Source organism: Tribolium madens, unplaced genomic scaffold, assembly GCF_015345945.1.
Source record: "Tribolium madens isolate multiple individuals breed KSU strain unplaced genomic scaffold, Tmad_KSU_1.1 Scaffold_20;HRSCAF=117;Tcas5.2_LG4, whole genome shotgun sequence".
Taxonomy (NCBI): Eukaryota; Metazoa; Arthropoda; class Insecta; order Coleoptera; family Tenebrionidae; genus Tribolium; species Tribolium madens.
In genome coordinates this window covers 9,907,794-9,923,840 of record NW_025400985.1, presented here as the reverse complement: position 1 = coordinate 9,923,840, position 16,047 = coordinate 9,907,794, and the positions used below count along the sequence as shown (strand labels likewise).

Here is a 16,047-nt window from a genome sequence, read left to right as displayed (position 1 = left end):
AGAAGTTATGCAAATCATGTGTTAATTAAATTCTGTTGGTATTGGTGATGAAATGAAAAATCGATCCAATTGTGCGAATGTGGGGGAAAACAGTCAAAGACGATGCGGTATTGTAAATGTGAATAAAAAGGCTCCAAAGTGTTCTGGAGTTTAATTTAGTGAACTTAATGGAAAAATAGCTTCAACAATAGATAAAGAGGTTGGTGTTGTTGGTCGTGCTATAAAGGCACTGTTATCACAAAGTTAAAATGTTTTACAGATAAGGGATGAAACTTTGCTCTTTGATAAAATATTACTTGTAATTCCTCGCCAAAATCTCTTTGATCGTGACTAATTACCGCAACAAGAAGCAGGAAAAAATCCTCGCAATATTAGCCGAAACAATCTATGTATTTATCACAGGGCTAAACGATCCAAAAGGCGTGATAAATCGCTCGACATTCTCTAACTCTGATTTAGTTTCAAGTCGGCTATCGAATCGTAAATTACAAAGACTAGGATATTATTCTTCTCCTTGTAATCCTATTGACATAGCAGTAAGGTTTGATACCAAAACCCACTCGGATTTATTATTGTTGTCCTATTATTCCTCGTGATTGTGCTGAAACCCATTTTTACTAAAATTTGATCGATGCTCGAATAAAAAGCTAATAAGAGGTAAACAACCTCGAATTGTGCCACCTTCAGGGATGCAATTATGGACCTTTAAAGGTGCACTTTAAGACAAAACGCTACGTTTAGTATCAAAGCGCTTTTTTCACATAATCGAATTTGGGTCGAGACGTGGAAAATTGAAAACGTGCAGAAAAGTGCCACCGACCATTAGTGCGTGACCGATAGACGTGTGACACTAATTTGAATTTATGATAGGTGTGCTGTCTTCAATAAACTCAAATTGGTTCATCGCCAAGCGCCCTGAAACGTTTTCAGGAACACATTGGGTTTACTGAAAAAATTACAATATGTAACACACTAAAAACAGGTTTTTTTTATCCCTTCCATTAATCTATTTGACACAAATGGCGCGATCTTATCGAATTTAATGAAAAACTAAGTCTTCCGCGTTGGCTTGTTGAAATTACTTCCGACTTGAGTCCAGGTGGACGATAAAATTCGCCAATGGAAAAATAATTGAAATAAAGAACGGGTCACTTGAGAAATCCTTTATTAATCAATAGTTTGTTTGCCTTGCTCATACAGCTGTAAGAAATAATCGCATTGTGTGTTGTCTGCAAATTGTGCTTTGGCAATATCGCATAAATTCTCTTTGCGGCACGTTTCACTACATCCGGCCTTAATTCCGTCATCTCCATTCCGAAATTTAAACCTAAAAGTAAATTATAACACACAGCAAGTTTTGCTTTACTCACTCCCACCTAAAATAATCATCGAGTAGGGAATGATCTTGAGTCATCTTATAAAGGACTTTGTCAACTTCAATGGCTTGTAAATTATTCACGCCGTAAGCTTGAATAAAGCTGTAAAGCTTGTACCATTCCGGTGTTTCACTAACTGGCTGCGAATTCGCTAAAGTGAGATTAAACGTCCATTCTTCATAATCTAAAAGCGTCTGAAAACTGTATTTATGATATAAGCCAAGCGGCCTGTATACACTCACATAAGTGCTTTGGTCAACACGATAAACTTTATAACTGGGGTTCGAGCTGTCGTAAGGTGTTACAGAAGCCCCATTAAATGCCACACCAATGGCTTGGTTTGGGGCCGAACTGTTGTAGTAAACATGGAATTCGTCGCGATGAGTGTGACCGTTAAACTGGCCCGTTATGGTCGAAGAGAATCTTAAAGACAAATAGGATAAGGGAAATAGAGAAGTTTGATGTTACCTTTCGACTATACGGTGGTATTCTCGACTCCAAACTTTTAGACATGAAATATCCCCTGTGGGGACGTGAGACAAAATATGGACGCTTTCGTTGGCAGCTTCGGCTTGTTCTAACGTGTCGGCCAACCATTGCAATTGGTTAAAAGGGTCCACGTCGTCGTATATCAACCACCTTAGCGCAATTCAAAGAGAAAAAATATTGTAATTCCATGCAATTGCGTCGTTTTACATTTTTTAAATAAGAATTTCAATTAATTTTTTTGGATTAAATCAAAATAAAAGAATTTTCGATAATTTTAAAACAGTTTTGCCAGGGCTGATTTAGACTTTACTGCAAAATCCTGCATTTCCAAAAGCAAAGAATTCATTGAAAACAATTTAACACCTCCGTTCTTGAAAATTAAAAAAAAAACGCCAAAAAAAAAACCAACAAATTGTGTTAATTTTATTTGAGATTTAATTTAATTTAACCAAAATTGTTTGAAATTAATTAGAAGTATTCGGAATAATTAAAATTATCTTTGGATTGTTTAGAATTCCTGCAATTGTTTGTGAATTACGGGAATTGTTTGTAAATTACTGAATTTTTTCTGCTGGAATTACTAGATTTTTTGGGATTATAAAGAAAACTGCATAACCTTATGGAAGAATCAATCTGAATTTAGTATTTAATAGGATTACCTAGCTAAAATTAATAATAACACAAGGCGACAAAAAAAAGGCATGTCGTGACAACTTGACAAATTTTATTTCATTTTGTTCGTCTCAGTAAGACAAATCAAATGCACTAAAAAAAAATTCAAAAAGTCCACACACTTTGAACTAAATAATTTTTTTCTAATTCAAATGAATTTAAAATACTTTAACTTTAAATCATTACTCAATAACTATTAGGCCGATTTCTTTTAAATAAAGACTATTCTAAAGGAATGGGCTTGCCCTTTAGAATGATATGCAATTTGAAATTGAATATTGGCAAACTTTTCTTCGAACAGTGTTCGAAGAAGTTCGAAGTAAATCGAAGTAATCTAAAAAAAAACCCTACGAGTAAATTTTTCTTTCTTAGAGCATCTTTTTATTAGTAAGAATCCAAATTTTTAAAATAATATACCGAGTAGTTTTTAAAATATGATTTTTTGAAGTTAAGGTTTGCTATTCAGGCATTGCGTTATATGGGAGAAATTCATGTTAATCTTACTTAAAATTGCATTTTTATAAAAGTATTTGATTTAAGGCTCTTCTTTTGTTTAAAAATGGTAAATTGCATCTTCTTTGTTCTAATTAGAATAAACAAAAATTGTTTCTTTATAAAAACAAACAAAGAGTACTTGAGTACTAATTAAAGCAAATAAAGAGTTTTTTTGTTCTAAAAATGATCATTGAGCAAAAAGGATCTAGAAGTTTAAAGCAGTAGCTTTAAATATAAGAACAAATTAAATGACTTTCCATTCAGATTCCAACTTGTTCACTTTGTTCTAGCTTTCTGAACTTTTTTTTGAAAATGTTCTCAGCAAATGCTTTTTCATCACTTTCTACTGATGTTGAATGCAATAATAAGTCAGTTGCTTCGTGTGCAACTATTATCACAACAACTACTAGCTACAAGCTAACTAAAGCTAATCGCAGAATGTACCAACAAAATAAATCAGGTGACTTATTGCATTTAACACCACTCGAATCTGATGAGAAAGCATTTGCCCAAAACATTTTCAAAAATAGTTCAGAAAGCTAGAACAAAGTGAACAAGTCGAAATCTGAATGGAAAGTGATTTGATTTGAAAAAGATTTGCCCTTATATTTAAGACTCGTGCCTTAAACTTCTAGATCCTCTTTGCTCAATGATCTGTGGTCATTTTTACAACAAAAAAACTCTTTACTTGCTTTAATTAGTACGCAGGTACTCTTTGAATCCGGATATTTTTTTCGTGATTGGAAAAAATGTGTAATTGTGTTGATAATTAATGACGTTTTAGACAATCACTCGAAAAAATTTCCGGAAACAATCAATGCACTTGGGATATCATAAGTGATAATAATTTCTTTGGAAAATACGTTGAAATTCTTATATTAGAAATATTAAGTTAGAATTATAGGAATTAATTTAGAGTTGTAGGAAGTAATCTGAAAACAATTAGATTACGATGGATTGTTGCAATTACTAGATTTTTTTTAGAATTACTGAAATTATTTATGAATTACTGGAATTATTCTGGAATTCTATATGGTATTTCTAGAATCCTTTTTGGACTTATCGGAGATTATTTCCAGCACATGTCAAATTTACAATTTCCACCAACAGCATATCTTTATAAGCGTCGTTTGTGTCTTTTGAAGTCGTCATGTCAGATGAATTTTTTAATTTATTATTTTTTTAACTTCTATTTATTAAGTGCTTTTAGAAATAATCTAATTAAATATAACTTGACCATCGTTTTTATCATCGAATAAATTTATGAATTTCAACGCAAACTTTTTCGTCTCGGACAATTTTACTCGTTGAAATTTGGAAATTTATATTCAAATTTTAAAGCCTTTGAGCTACGCTTTCGGACTCTAATCAGAATATAAATCTCTAAATTCAACTCGTCAAACTGTCATCACAAAAAAGTTTTCGTAAAATTCAAAAATTTTATCGATAAAAAACGATGTTCTTGTTATGTTACTATTGTTTTTTTTTTTCAAAATTACGTTACATTTCTTAGAATTTCTTTCTTGGAATTATGTATTTAATTAAAAAAAATAATACTGACTGTTTTAATTAATTAATAGGCATTTTTTAAAATTTAGGCAAAACATGTAGTTCGCTGAATTTATGACATTATTATGATAATTCTGCTCACGTCCAATGTTCGAAGACAAATCGCATTCGAGTTTGGCGCGTCAGTGAACAATTTATCATTTCATGCAATTATTTTATTTGAAAATGGCTTATTTGAAAAATGTTAGGTAAATAATAGTTATTTGTTAAGTAAAATATTGTATGTACGTGTTAAGTACAATAATGTAATAAGGTTTAAATCATTTATGGGTATTTTATCTAGCGTTTATTTTTTAGCAAATCTGCTTAGCGTTTAATTTGTTTCCTTTAAAAATGATTACTTACCAGTTGTCAGTATAACACAGATTGCCATTAACCCCAATAACTCTAAACCCAGGTCTTGGACTAACACTATAATACCCCCCTTTCAACACCGTCTCACTCACATCTTGTCCAATTAACTTCGACCACTCATCCGCTGCTAATTTGAACAACCATTTAACAGAAAGTGTTTCATCTTGAAGCTGGTCATCTGGCCAACTAAAACACATTTGGAGCAATTCTCCTAACAAAATCTAACCCAACTCACACATTTAAAGGATGAGGCTCGTGGTTACCAAAAATAGGAAAAACAGGAACATCGAACGCTTGTTTAAAATACGAATACAATTTTGAAATCGTTTTTGTGTTATTTTCAACAGTAGTTTGCCAAACTCGGTGACTTATTATATCACCCGTGTAGTAAACGTAATCAAAATCTTGAGTTTTAGTGTGTCTGATGGTTTCTTCGACTAAATGCCACGGCACATCAGCAAAGCGATAATCGGACCAATAGCCACAAGCAGTGTCGGGTGAATCGGCCTCACCTTGGTCTTCCTGACAACAAACTGGTTCGCCACACTTGGCTTTACCATAAGGCTTGTAGTTGGGGTCGTAGTGTATGTCACTAAGTTGCAAAATATTGAAACTTCCACTACTTTCATCGTTCAGTTGCGGTCTTTTGGCTGCGTTTCCAGGAGGGACGATTATTGACCAGTCAAAATCTTCACCAGTTGAACATCCGAAAGCTTGAAGGACGGATCCACACAACCTATTGGCTTTAATATCAGGATAGTGTTCGATGATGTAGAAAATAATATCGGCATTAATTGTAATTGAACCGTGACAAACTCGTTCATTTTCGATTCCTAATTCAACACAAATGTATTGAACAATGTCTAAGATTTTCTCTTTGGTCATTCCTTGGTTCCATTCGTCGATCACCAAGTCGAAAAGTAAGTTACACAAGATACAAATCTCTTTATTGTTGTAAACTTTTTCCATGTGCTCTCTGAAGACGTGAGGTAATTGATACGATTTTGCTACGTTTGTAAAATAGGGTTTGTTTCCAGTTTGGAAAAGTTCAGTAATGCCTTTTTTCACCGACTCAAAATCATCTATCAAGTTTATTAAAAAACAAACATCAAAAAATGAGTCACTTACCATTTTGTTTGGAATAAATTGATGCTACTAAAACTAAAAATAGAACAAAGCGAAATAATGTCATGGTACTATCTTTACGTACTATTATTAAATGGGTATACGCTACAATTTCTAATCTTTAAATACTTGATAAAGACCTTGCGAAAGAACAACATTTAATCTATTGAAGAAGATACTTCAAATTTCTATCAACAGAAAAATAATAAAAGAAGTTGATGGACAATCATAAGATGTTATCATACTTTTTCTACGCCGATTGAATTAAAATATGTTTTTTATTTGTTCGGAAATAGACTAAGAAAATAAGTGCAAAAATCAATTTTTATCAAGCTTACAACCACTTAAAATTGACAAAACACATTTATAATCGAAGTGGGTATTTTATTTCATTTTAAATTTGAGATGTCAACAACAATCGCAATGTTTCCCCATAACAAATAATTTACCTAATGTTTACGTAATAATTATACCATATTTTATTAGGTATGTCCTTTTGTCATAATTCCAACAAATAATAGGTTTATTATCTTTAGGACCTTGTGAAAATAATTGTTTAGATATATAGATTTTACTTACTGTTGATCAGATTATATTTAGCGAGTCTAAGTAGTGTTAAGAAACAATTAAAGTTTTTTATTTATAATGGAAAAAAAATATGGGAAGCAAACTACTAAAAAATAGGATAACTTGAGGGTTTTGAGAGCTTTTTTTTTTTTTGTTTTCAAATACAATTTCAGTAAAAAGTCATAACTTTTTTTTTTTCACAATTACAACCGTTTAAATTGAATTTTCAGATTAATCAGGATTTACGTTTTATTGTTTTAAAAACATGGATCAAGAAAATAAATTCAAAAATCAATTCCTATCAATTTTGCAACCACTTAAAATTCACAAAACGCATTCATATTCAAATTCACAATCAAAACAGGTATACATATATTTTTATTTCACATTGGAATTTCGGAATTTTTTTAGAATGAGTCAACAACAATCGCATTGTTTTCACACAACAAACATTGCTTTATATTTACATAATAATTACACAATATTTTATTTTGTCTTTTTGTCATAATTTAAACAAATAAGGAGATAAAAGAATCATCTTTGGAACCTTGCAAAAACAATTGTTTAGATATAAGATTTTATCTACTGTTGATCAGATTAGATTTAGCAAGTGTAAGGTACTGTATAGAAACAACAACAAAAGTGTGAGTTTTGAGACATTTTTTTGATTTTTTTTTTCAAATTCTAATTTAGTATAAAACCATTAGTGTTTTTTTAATTTTTTAAACAGAATTTTTAGATTAATTAGAATTTACGTTTTCTGTTTTAAAAAGTTTATTAACCAAAAAAAAAAAACTCGTCTCAAGCATTTTATTCAAGTAATAAGTGCAACAAATAAATACATTAAACATTACTGTCCTTTGATATATAATTCAGTGAAACGATTACAGTGGACGTCAACTCCATAAACAGTGGTTGCAATCTCACATAGATTACTTTTCTTGCAAGAGTCATCACAACCATCTTTAATTCCAGCATCACCATTTCGAAATTTGTATAAAAAGTAGTTGTCAAGTAGTGTATGATTTTCGGCCATTTTGTACAAAACTTTGTCAACCTCAGCTGGCGATAAATTATCAACCCCAAAAGCTTCGGTAAAAGAGTACAATTTGTACCAATCCGGATACTGAGTCGAATTTTTTGAGTTCGCTAAAGTAAGATTAAACGTCCATTCTTCGTAGTCTAATAAATCCTAAATTTCGAATTTACTATAAGTAATAATATTACTTTGTTTTGCTTACAAATGTGGTCGAATCAACTTCGTAAATTTTGTAGCTGGGGTTAGAAGCAGTATAGGGCGTCACAGAAGCTCCGTTAAAAGCGGTTCCTATTGGTTGTGTTGGGTTTGAACTGTTATAATAAACATGAAATTCGTCCCTGTGAGTGTGACCATTAAACTGTCCAGTGATCGTATTTGCAAATCTGGATTCAAGAGCAAAAATAAAAATGATTAGATAAGATCCATTGTACCTTTCAACAATTCTGGAATATTCTCTCCCCCAAACTGATAAACTTTCGGAAGTTCCTGTGGGAACATGCGATAAAATGTGAACGCTTTCATTATTTTTTTCAGCTTCGAGTAAAGTTTCAGCGAGCCATTGCAACTGACCGTAAGGGTCAACATCGTTGAAAATAAGCCACCAGTTGTAGGTGTAACAAAGGTTGCCATTGATTGCTATAATCCGAAAACCTGGTTTAGGACTAACGGTGTAGTAACCCCCTTTCAGGACTGTTTCACTTATATCTTGGCCCACAAGTTCCGACCAAGGGCCTGCAACTAGCTCAAACAGCCATTGCACTGAAAACTTGTTATCTTGGACGCTTTCAGTTGGCCAACTAAAATTTTGGTTTAATTATTTATGAAAAATAATTCAGATTGAGTTACAGGTCTAGTGGATGGGGCTCATGGTTTCCGAAAACGGGAAAAACTGGGACGTCAAAACTTTGTTTAAAGTAGGAAAAAAGGTCGGTGATGGCTCGACTATTATTTTCAATGCTTGTCTCCCAAACTCGGTGACTGATAATATCACCAGTGTAGTAGACATATTTGAACTCCTGTAAACAAGCCTAAGGTTGTCTATTCTCAAAAATAATAACTTATTTGACCTGAGTTTTTGCTTGTCTGACTGTTTCTTCAATTAAATGCCACGGCGTGTCAGCCTCTCTATAATCCGTCCAATAACCACAAGTATTTTCGAGTGAACTAGGCTCGCCTTGATCACTTTGACAACAAATAGGCTCACCACAATCGGCATTTCCATACGGGGTATAATTGGGGTCATAGTGTATATCAGACAATTGCAAAATTTTGAAAACTTCTACTGTATCGTTCGGTTTAGGCCTAAGTGGTGAACTCCCACTGGGAAGTTCAATTGACCACTCAAAGTTATTCCCGAGTGAGCAACCCATAGACTGGAGAACGGACCCACAAACTCTGTGCGAGTCAAGTTTGTGGTAATTATCAACGATGTAAAGAAAAACGTCCTAGTGATAGTAAAATTAATAAGTTTTTTCTCATTTTTATCAACTCACAATATTTAGATCGATTACTCCCTTACAAACCCTCTCACTCTCGATCCCAAGATGGACACAAATAAATTCTACTTCTTTGGCAAGAACATCACGACTTGCCCCTAACCTGCGCTCACCTATGGCTAAATCGACCAATAAATTGCAAAAGAAGCAAATGACAGGGTGATCATAGGTATTTTCCATGCCTTCACGAAACACATGAGGCATTTGGAATTTTGTCAGATCTTTGGCTAAATTTTTGGGAGCAAGTCCGGTTTTGAAAAATTCCTTGATTTCATTTGTAAGCGATTCTGCAGATTTTTTTATGTTGAGATGTAAGTAAAAATTTTAATACGAGTACGCACCTGGAATTATTGCTGGTGTTGCTGTTAGAAAAAATGAGGTCAAAATTAAGACAGAAACGAACTGGGCGAACGCCATCGTAATGAATGGTAGGTGACTCGGGTGTGAAGTACTTATAATCTTTTTCCTCAAAGTGACAATGAATTGTTATCAGGGTTTTGTAAGCCTAATTTAAGAATACAAATTTGAATTTAATTGAACAAAGATCATAGTCTAAATCTACCGGTGATAAAGTTACTTACTTGTAAATAGCCAGACATGAAGTACCCTGACGTTGTGTAATCTTATATTGCAAAAACTCTATTTAAAGGGACTTGCATTTCCCCATACCCATTTTTAAAATTGATAATTTACTTTGAGTGCAATAATAAGTACTATAATGGTTAGACTTTCTATCATATAATTATAATTATGACATACTTTGAAATAAGTATTGAGGTTTATTAAAAGTATTTTATATACGAGATATTATTATCAAAATTATGGCTTTTTGCCACTTAGGCACATATACACTTTCATATTATATTTATTTAGTTTTGAGCATAAAATGTAACTAAACATCCAAATTTTGGACTAAACTTAAAATAACTCGGATTTAAATAAATAAAATAACATTATTTACTTAAACACAAAAACCAATTTAATATCGTAATTCGCTTCATTTTAATGTTTGTTAAATAAGAGAAAGATCTGAACAATTTTTCTAAGAAAATTGTTTGTTATTGTTAATTATTCAATCTTTATCTTTTGGATAGATAGTATTTGAATTAGATAGATAACAATCTCATTTGTTTGCGTTTTTGAGATGTCAAGGTTTATCTTATATTTTACATTTTTGACAAATCAATAATTCTTACGAGTTGTGTGAAAGATAAAATTTACTTTTGTTAGATTTAGAATATTTTCAAAAAAAAACTTGTTTCAGTTAAGAGTTTTAATGAATTTGTTATAGATAATAACAAAAGAGAACAAATTAAACGCTAGGTTATTAATTAAATGCGAAGCACATTTGCTAAATAAAAATAGTAAACGCTAGGTGAAAATAATAATTGCTAAGTAAAAATAATTAACGTTAGATGAAAGTAATAAAGCCTTATAATAGGAAACGGTTACAAAACATAACGAAAAAATAAGGTAAATGCACGGTGTTGCAGTTAAACGTATTTTTGTTTAGGTAGAAACAGAAACAGAGAATGTTTAGTAAAAGTAATTAAACATGTTCATTAATGAACAAAAACACGATTCGCCCGTCACACCAAACTTTTATTTAAAAACACAACGCGTTTCAACCACAAAGTGGTTATCCTTGCAACAACCTTGTCACTCCTAAGCTTAAAAGAAAATTGCATGTTTCTAACCCAATTGTTCCTAAACTGTACTGTCTTCCTAAAATTCACAAACCTGGAAAGTCAGTCCGTCCAATTGTTTCAGCAATAGACGCTCCAACTTCAAAGATTTCAAAATTGTTAACTAACGAATTCAATGACTTACCACTTCAGCAGCCTAGTTTTTCAGTTAAAAATTCTTTAAAATTTATAAATAAGGTCAAAAATATTATACTACATGAAAATGAGTTATTAGTTTCGTTTGATGTTAGCTCTCTTTTTCCAAGTGTTCCGATTCCACAAACTTTAGCTACTTAAAAGACTTGTTGCTCCAAAACAATTTGGATCAGCAAGTTATCAACGAATATATTCGACTCACAGAACTTTGCATGAAGCAAAACATTTTTCAATTTTCGGGGAATTTTTTCGAACAGCAAGAAGGTACGGCAATGGGTAATTCATTGTCACCTTTCTTAGCTGACCTTTTCATGAGCCCTTTAGAAAAGGATTTAGAAAATGAGCTCGAATATTTTCCCAGAGTTTGGTTAGGGTATGTGGATGACATTTTTGTCATTGTTGATCTTAATAAATGTACCATTGAGCATTTCCTCGAAATTTTAAACAACCAAGATGCAGCGAAGTGTAATGGTTTTGATGTTAACATAATAACAAAATGGTTAAAAAAGTTAAATATAGGAAGATGGTCAATAATTCCACGACTTTTACAAACACACCAAAGAAAACACAGTTTATAACTTTACCTTATACTCCCTCAATCACAAGAGGTTTGAGTAAAATTTTCAAAAATCTTGACTACCAAGTTGTTTACAACTCTGGCAGAAGTCTCAAAAGTTTTCTTGGTAATCCTAAAGATAAAGTAGGACCATTAGAAAAATSGMGGATTTATGAAATTAATTGTAAAGATTGTGAACAAAAATATATTGGGCAAGCACGTCGTTCAGTTAACACTAGGTTTAAAGAACACATAGATCATTTAAGATATAACAGATTTGAAAAATCAAGTGTGGCCCAACATATTTTTGAAAAAGACCATAAAATCGATGAAACTAATGTAAAAATTATTAGAGTAGTCAATAATTGTAAATTTCTTGACGCTTTCGAGAGTCTTGAAATATTTAAAAATAGAGATAATCTTATGAATTCAGACAACGGCCCCATTCCCTTTTCTCCCCTCTATTCGTTAGTTGGGGGTAGGGAAAGTGAAAGTCGGAAAAATTAGTATATAAGGCATTAACATTGTTAAATTAGTTAGTTTTATTCTCACCTGAGGATGACCACTTTGTGGTTAAAACGCGCTGTGTTTTTAAATAAAAGTTTGGTGTGACGGGCTAATCGTGTTTTTGTTCATCGTTTCCATTCCAAGAAGATCCAAGAAGAAGATGTTCATTAATAGTTATTTATGTATCAAGTACGCTAAATAGGGTTTTAGGGGACGAATCGTAATTAATGACGAGGCGACGTAGGAGCCGAGTCCTTAATGATGAGAGGAGTCACCTAAAACCTTCCTTTTGCGTACGTGGTGCATACAAGATTTTTTTGTTAAAGCTCCCAAAACACGAATTCACACCTCTTACTAATTAAAAAAATTTCTAATTAAAAAAATATTTTTGGGAGCGTACCCAAAAATAAAAAATAAATGCACAGTAAAATTAATGAACTTATATCCACACAATAATAGTTATTTACGTATTGCAGGGCTGTTAAGAAGGCCATAGCGATCGAGGGAGTTATTTGAGGCCCGACGAGGGAGGGCCTTAATACTCCCGCTGTTGTTGTGGCCCTTAACAGCACGTGGTATGTATAACGTTTTTAGTGGTATTAAATAATCATATTTAAAAAAATTAATTCTGAAATTCCGAAAATGTCAATATATAAAGGTTTAAACTATCAAAGTTATGAAAAATCCGGTTAAAGCGAAAGTCTGACTGTTAAAACCTTTTTACTCTGTGTGATACTAGGGTGGTATTGACAACTTAACGATTGTAAATTGTTGAATGTTATTTATAACATAACAAAATAAAAAAACAGCTCAAATGTTTGCAATTGCTTGAAAAAATAATAGAAAATAGAAAAAATAAAAAAAAAATTAGTAATACAAATGTGTACAATAATAAGTTTAATAAGTAATAACTACCATTACTAAATAATCACGAATTAAAATTTGATTGCTATTAAATGTTCCATATAGGGTCGGTTGCTGAAATGATTTATTGTTAGATAAATTTTATCGGTTCCATAATTGCTATAAAAACACCAATTCGATCAACGCTACCTTATAGCAACTATCGAAACGATAAAATTTATCTAATCTTAAATTGTTCCAGAAACCGAGCAATACATGTTCTTAATGCGTTATTGTAGTTTGTTTCACTGATTTGGCTTTATGTTTGAAGCATTGTAATTTTTTTTTAGATTTTAGGTAGGTAGGTATAATATTTTTTTAAAGACAAACTGAAAAAAGTTTCCAAATTTATTATTTATTCAGCAGATTAATTCAGCAATTACCTTCACTTTCAAAGCAGGTGAAGTTGTTTAAAATATATTAAGAGAAATTCCACAAAACATTTAATAATCAGTTCAGTTTTACAAAAATAAAAGTTTTATTATTCTTCTTTGTCATAGAGACCAATAAAATGCTTGCACTGTGTATCTACTCCAAAGGCTGTGGTCACGATCTGACACAAGTACTTCTTTTTGCAACTATCATCACAGCTTTTTTTAAGTACAGGATCACTATTACGATTGCGAAGTCTACAAAAATTACGTCTTTTTAAATAATTTTTTGTCGAAAACCTACGTGAAATAGACATCAAGCAATTTGTGGTTTTGAGCCATATTATGCAAAAGTTTTTCAATTTCAGATGTTGATAAATTATCAACACCAAAAGTATCAGTAAACCTATACAGTTGATACCATTCGGGAATTTGATTTGAACCTCGTAAATTAGCTAAAGTGAGATTAAAGGTCCATTCTGCATAATCTAAAACATCCTGAAATTTTGCTCGAGACATCTACTCTTTTTCTTATTCACATACAAAAGTGCTTGAGTCAATATCGTAAATTTTGTAACTGGGATTAGAATCAGTCCAAGGTGTTACAGAAGCACCGTTGAAAGCAGCACCAATAGCTTGAGTGGGTTTGGAACTATTATGAAAAACATAAAACTCGTCTTTGTGCGTATGGCCATTAAATTGACCAGTAATCGTATTAGCGAATCTAAAAAGAATCAACAAATAACTATTTAAAAGAAAAGTTTATAGTACCGTTCCACAATTCTGGAATATTCCCTAGCCCAAATTGATAAGCATTCGGAAGTTCCTGACGGAACATGTGACAAAATATGCACTTTTTCGTTATTTGTTTCAGCTTGAAATAAAGTATCAGCCAACCATTGCAGCTGTCCATACGGATCAACGTCATTCCATAAGAGCCACCAGTTAAAAGTGTAACAAGGATTGCTATTAATTACTATAATTCGAAAACCAGTATATGGACTGACCGTGTAATATCCCCCTTTTAAAACAGTATCTCTTATATCTTCTCCTACAAGATCTGACCAAAGATCACCAATTAAATCAAAAAGCCATTCATTAGAAAATTTAGCATCTGGAAGGTTTTGAGGCGGCCAACTAAAAACTAACGTTAAAAAAACGGTTACTGTTAAAATGGTAGTTACAGATTTATTGGATGCGGTTCGTGGTTGCCAAGAACTGGATAAACTGGTACGTTAAAAGCACTTTTAAAGTAAGAATAAAGTTTGGAGATTACTTGTTTATTACTTTCGATACTAGTCTCCCAAATTCTATGATTAACTACATCGCCAGTATAGTATATAAAATCGAATTTCTAAAAATAAAATTTTGCAGATATCAAAAGAAACAAAAGATGACTTTACATGAGTTTTCACTTGTTTGATCGTTTCCTCAACTAAATGCCAAGGAAGATCGGATCTTCTATAATCGCTCCAATAACCACAAGCATTTTGAGGTGAACTAGCTTCACCTTGATCCTTTTGACAACAAGCGTATTCCCCACATTCGGCATTACCGTTTGCTGTATAGTTAAGATCATAGTGTATGTCTGAGAGTTGGAGAATTTTAAACGATGTGGACTGGTTATAATTTGGTCTAATTTGAGGTGAATTTCCACTTGGGAGATTAACGGACCAATCGAAATTCTTCCCATGGCAACCATGTGATTGCAAAATCGTACCACAAACTCTATGCGAGTCAAGTTGAGGAGAATTATCAACAATGTAAAGAAAAACATCCTAGTAAAATTGAAATTAACTCAAGTTAGTTCCAATTAACTAGCCTTACTAGATTCAGATTAATGGCCCCTTTACAAAACCTTTCTGTTTCATTACCCAAATGTACACAGAAAAATTCAGATTCTTTGGCTATAGTCTCACGATTTGCGCCAGTTCTACGCTGAGCTATGACCAAATTTACCAATAAGTTGCAAAACATACAAGTTTTCGAGTGATCGTAAACATCTTCTAGGCCATCGTCTAGCAAACCGGGCATTTTAAATGGCAATAAGGCTTGAACCAAGCCATCGGGTTCTTGGCCCGTAGTAAAATATTCTTTAATTTTGCCAAAAAGGGATTCTAGAGAAAATATTATCAATTGTGTTTTGTGAACTTTAGTACGCACCTGGAAAATCCATCCGTCCAAACGAGGCCAAAATTAGCAATATTATCAAGTGGTTCAACAACATTCTTAGTCAATGGTTTGTTCTTCAATACAAACTAACAGACTTTGTTGGTTTATAAAAGCAGCAACTAATTGTGATAACAATATTGTTATGCCAACACTTGAAATTATAATCAAATGAAATATTTTAGCAATTTTAAAACTTACTGTTTTTGCAAATGTAAAAAGTTATGTGAACAGTAAAATATTCATTACGGTTGACGAATCTCCTTATTAGTTATTTTACAACAGTTCAGTCTTGTTTTTAATGGTTAAAAAAACACAAATATAATGAACATGTATTAATTAAATGTAAATCAACAAATTTTATTTGTTGATAAAAGTGAATTTAGGTACGTAAACGTAAACCACTTTAATGTATGATTAAATTCAATTGTTTTTAACTAGTGTAAAATTCATAATTTTTATGATAAGCATACAGGTGAAGAGAAAAGGAGAGTTAACAGAAATCGTGAAAATTTATA

The 16,047-nt window shown here is 32.1% G+C and overlaps 4 protein-coding genes across 8 annotated transcripts in view; all 4 read right to left on the bottom strand.

Annotated features, from left to right (window-relative positions):
• LOC123005669 (transient receptor potential-gamma protein) overlaps positions 1-16,047 on the bottom strand; it is a 70,798-nt gene that overhangs the window by 10,575 nt on the left and 44,176 nt on the right. The window lies entirely within an intron of this gene.
• Positions 1,161-6,156, bottom strand: LOC123005670 (sphingomyelin phosphodiesterase-like). The gene is made up of 7 exons (XM_044399521.1): positions 6,084-6,156; positions 5,191-6,037; positions 4,947-5,141; positions 1,845-2,015; positions 1,619-1,799; positions 1,377-1,570; positions 1,161-1,327 (listed from the first exon to the last, which is right to left on the bottom strand). Exons 1-7 carry the CDS (start codon positions 6,145-6,147, stop codon positions 1,168-1,170), a joined length of 1,812 nt encoding a protein of 603 aa, XP_044255456.1. The 5' UTR covers positions 6,148-6,156; the 3' UTR covers positions 1,161-1,167.
• LOC123005674 (sphingomyelin phosphodiesterase-like) lies at positions 7,444-9,993 on the bottom strand. 2 transcript variants are annotated; one of them, XM_044399525.1, is made up of 8 exons: positions 9,764-9,993; positions 9,524-9,687; positions 9,180-9,469; positions 8,754-9,131; positions 8,533-8,702; positions 8,118-8,483; positions 7,889-8,069; positions 7,444-7,839 (listed from the first exon to the last, which is right to left on the bottom strand). In XM_044399525.1, the coding sequence occupies exons 2-8, from the start codon at positions 9,597-9,599 to the stop codon at positions 7,498-7,500; spliced, it is 1,803 nt and encodes a 600-aa protein (XP_044255460.1). In that variant the 5' UTR covers positions 9,600-9,687; positions 9,764-9,993; the 3' UTR covers positions 7,444-7,497. The 2 variants fall into 2 exon arrangements, with proteins under 2 accessions (XP_044255460.1, XP_044255461.1); XM_044399526.1 differs by having other exon boundaries at positions 9,524-9,993.
• On the bottom strand, positions 13,324-15,817 carry LOC123005676 (sphingomyelin phosphodiesterase-like). The gene is made up of 9 exons (XM_044399527.1): positions 15,731-15,817; positions 15,524-15,683; positions 15,188-15,477; positions 14,764-15,138; positions 14,545-14,714; positions 14,132-14,497; positions 13,904-14,084; positions 13,665-13,858; positions 13,324-13,618 (listed from the first exon to the last, which is right to left on the bottom strand). Exons 2-9 carry the CDS (start codon positions 15,585-15,587, stop codon positions 13,471-13,473), a joined length of 1,788 nt encoding a protein of 595 aa, XP_044255462.1. The 5' UTR covers positions 15,588-15,683; positions 15,731-15,817; the 3' UTR covers positions 13,324-13,470.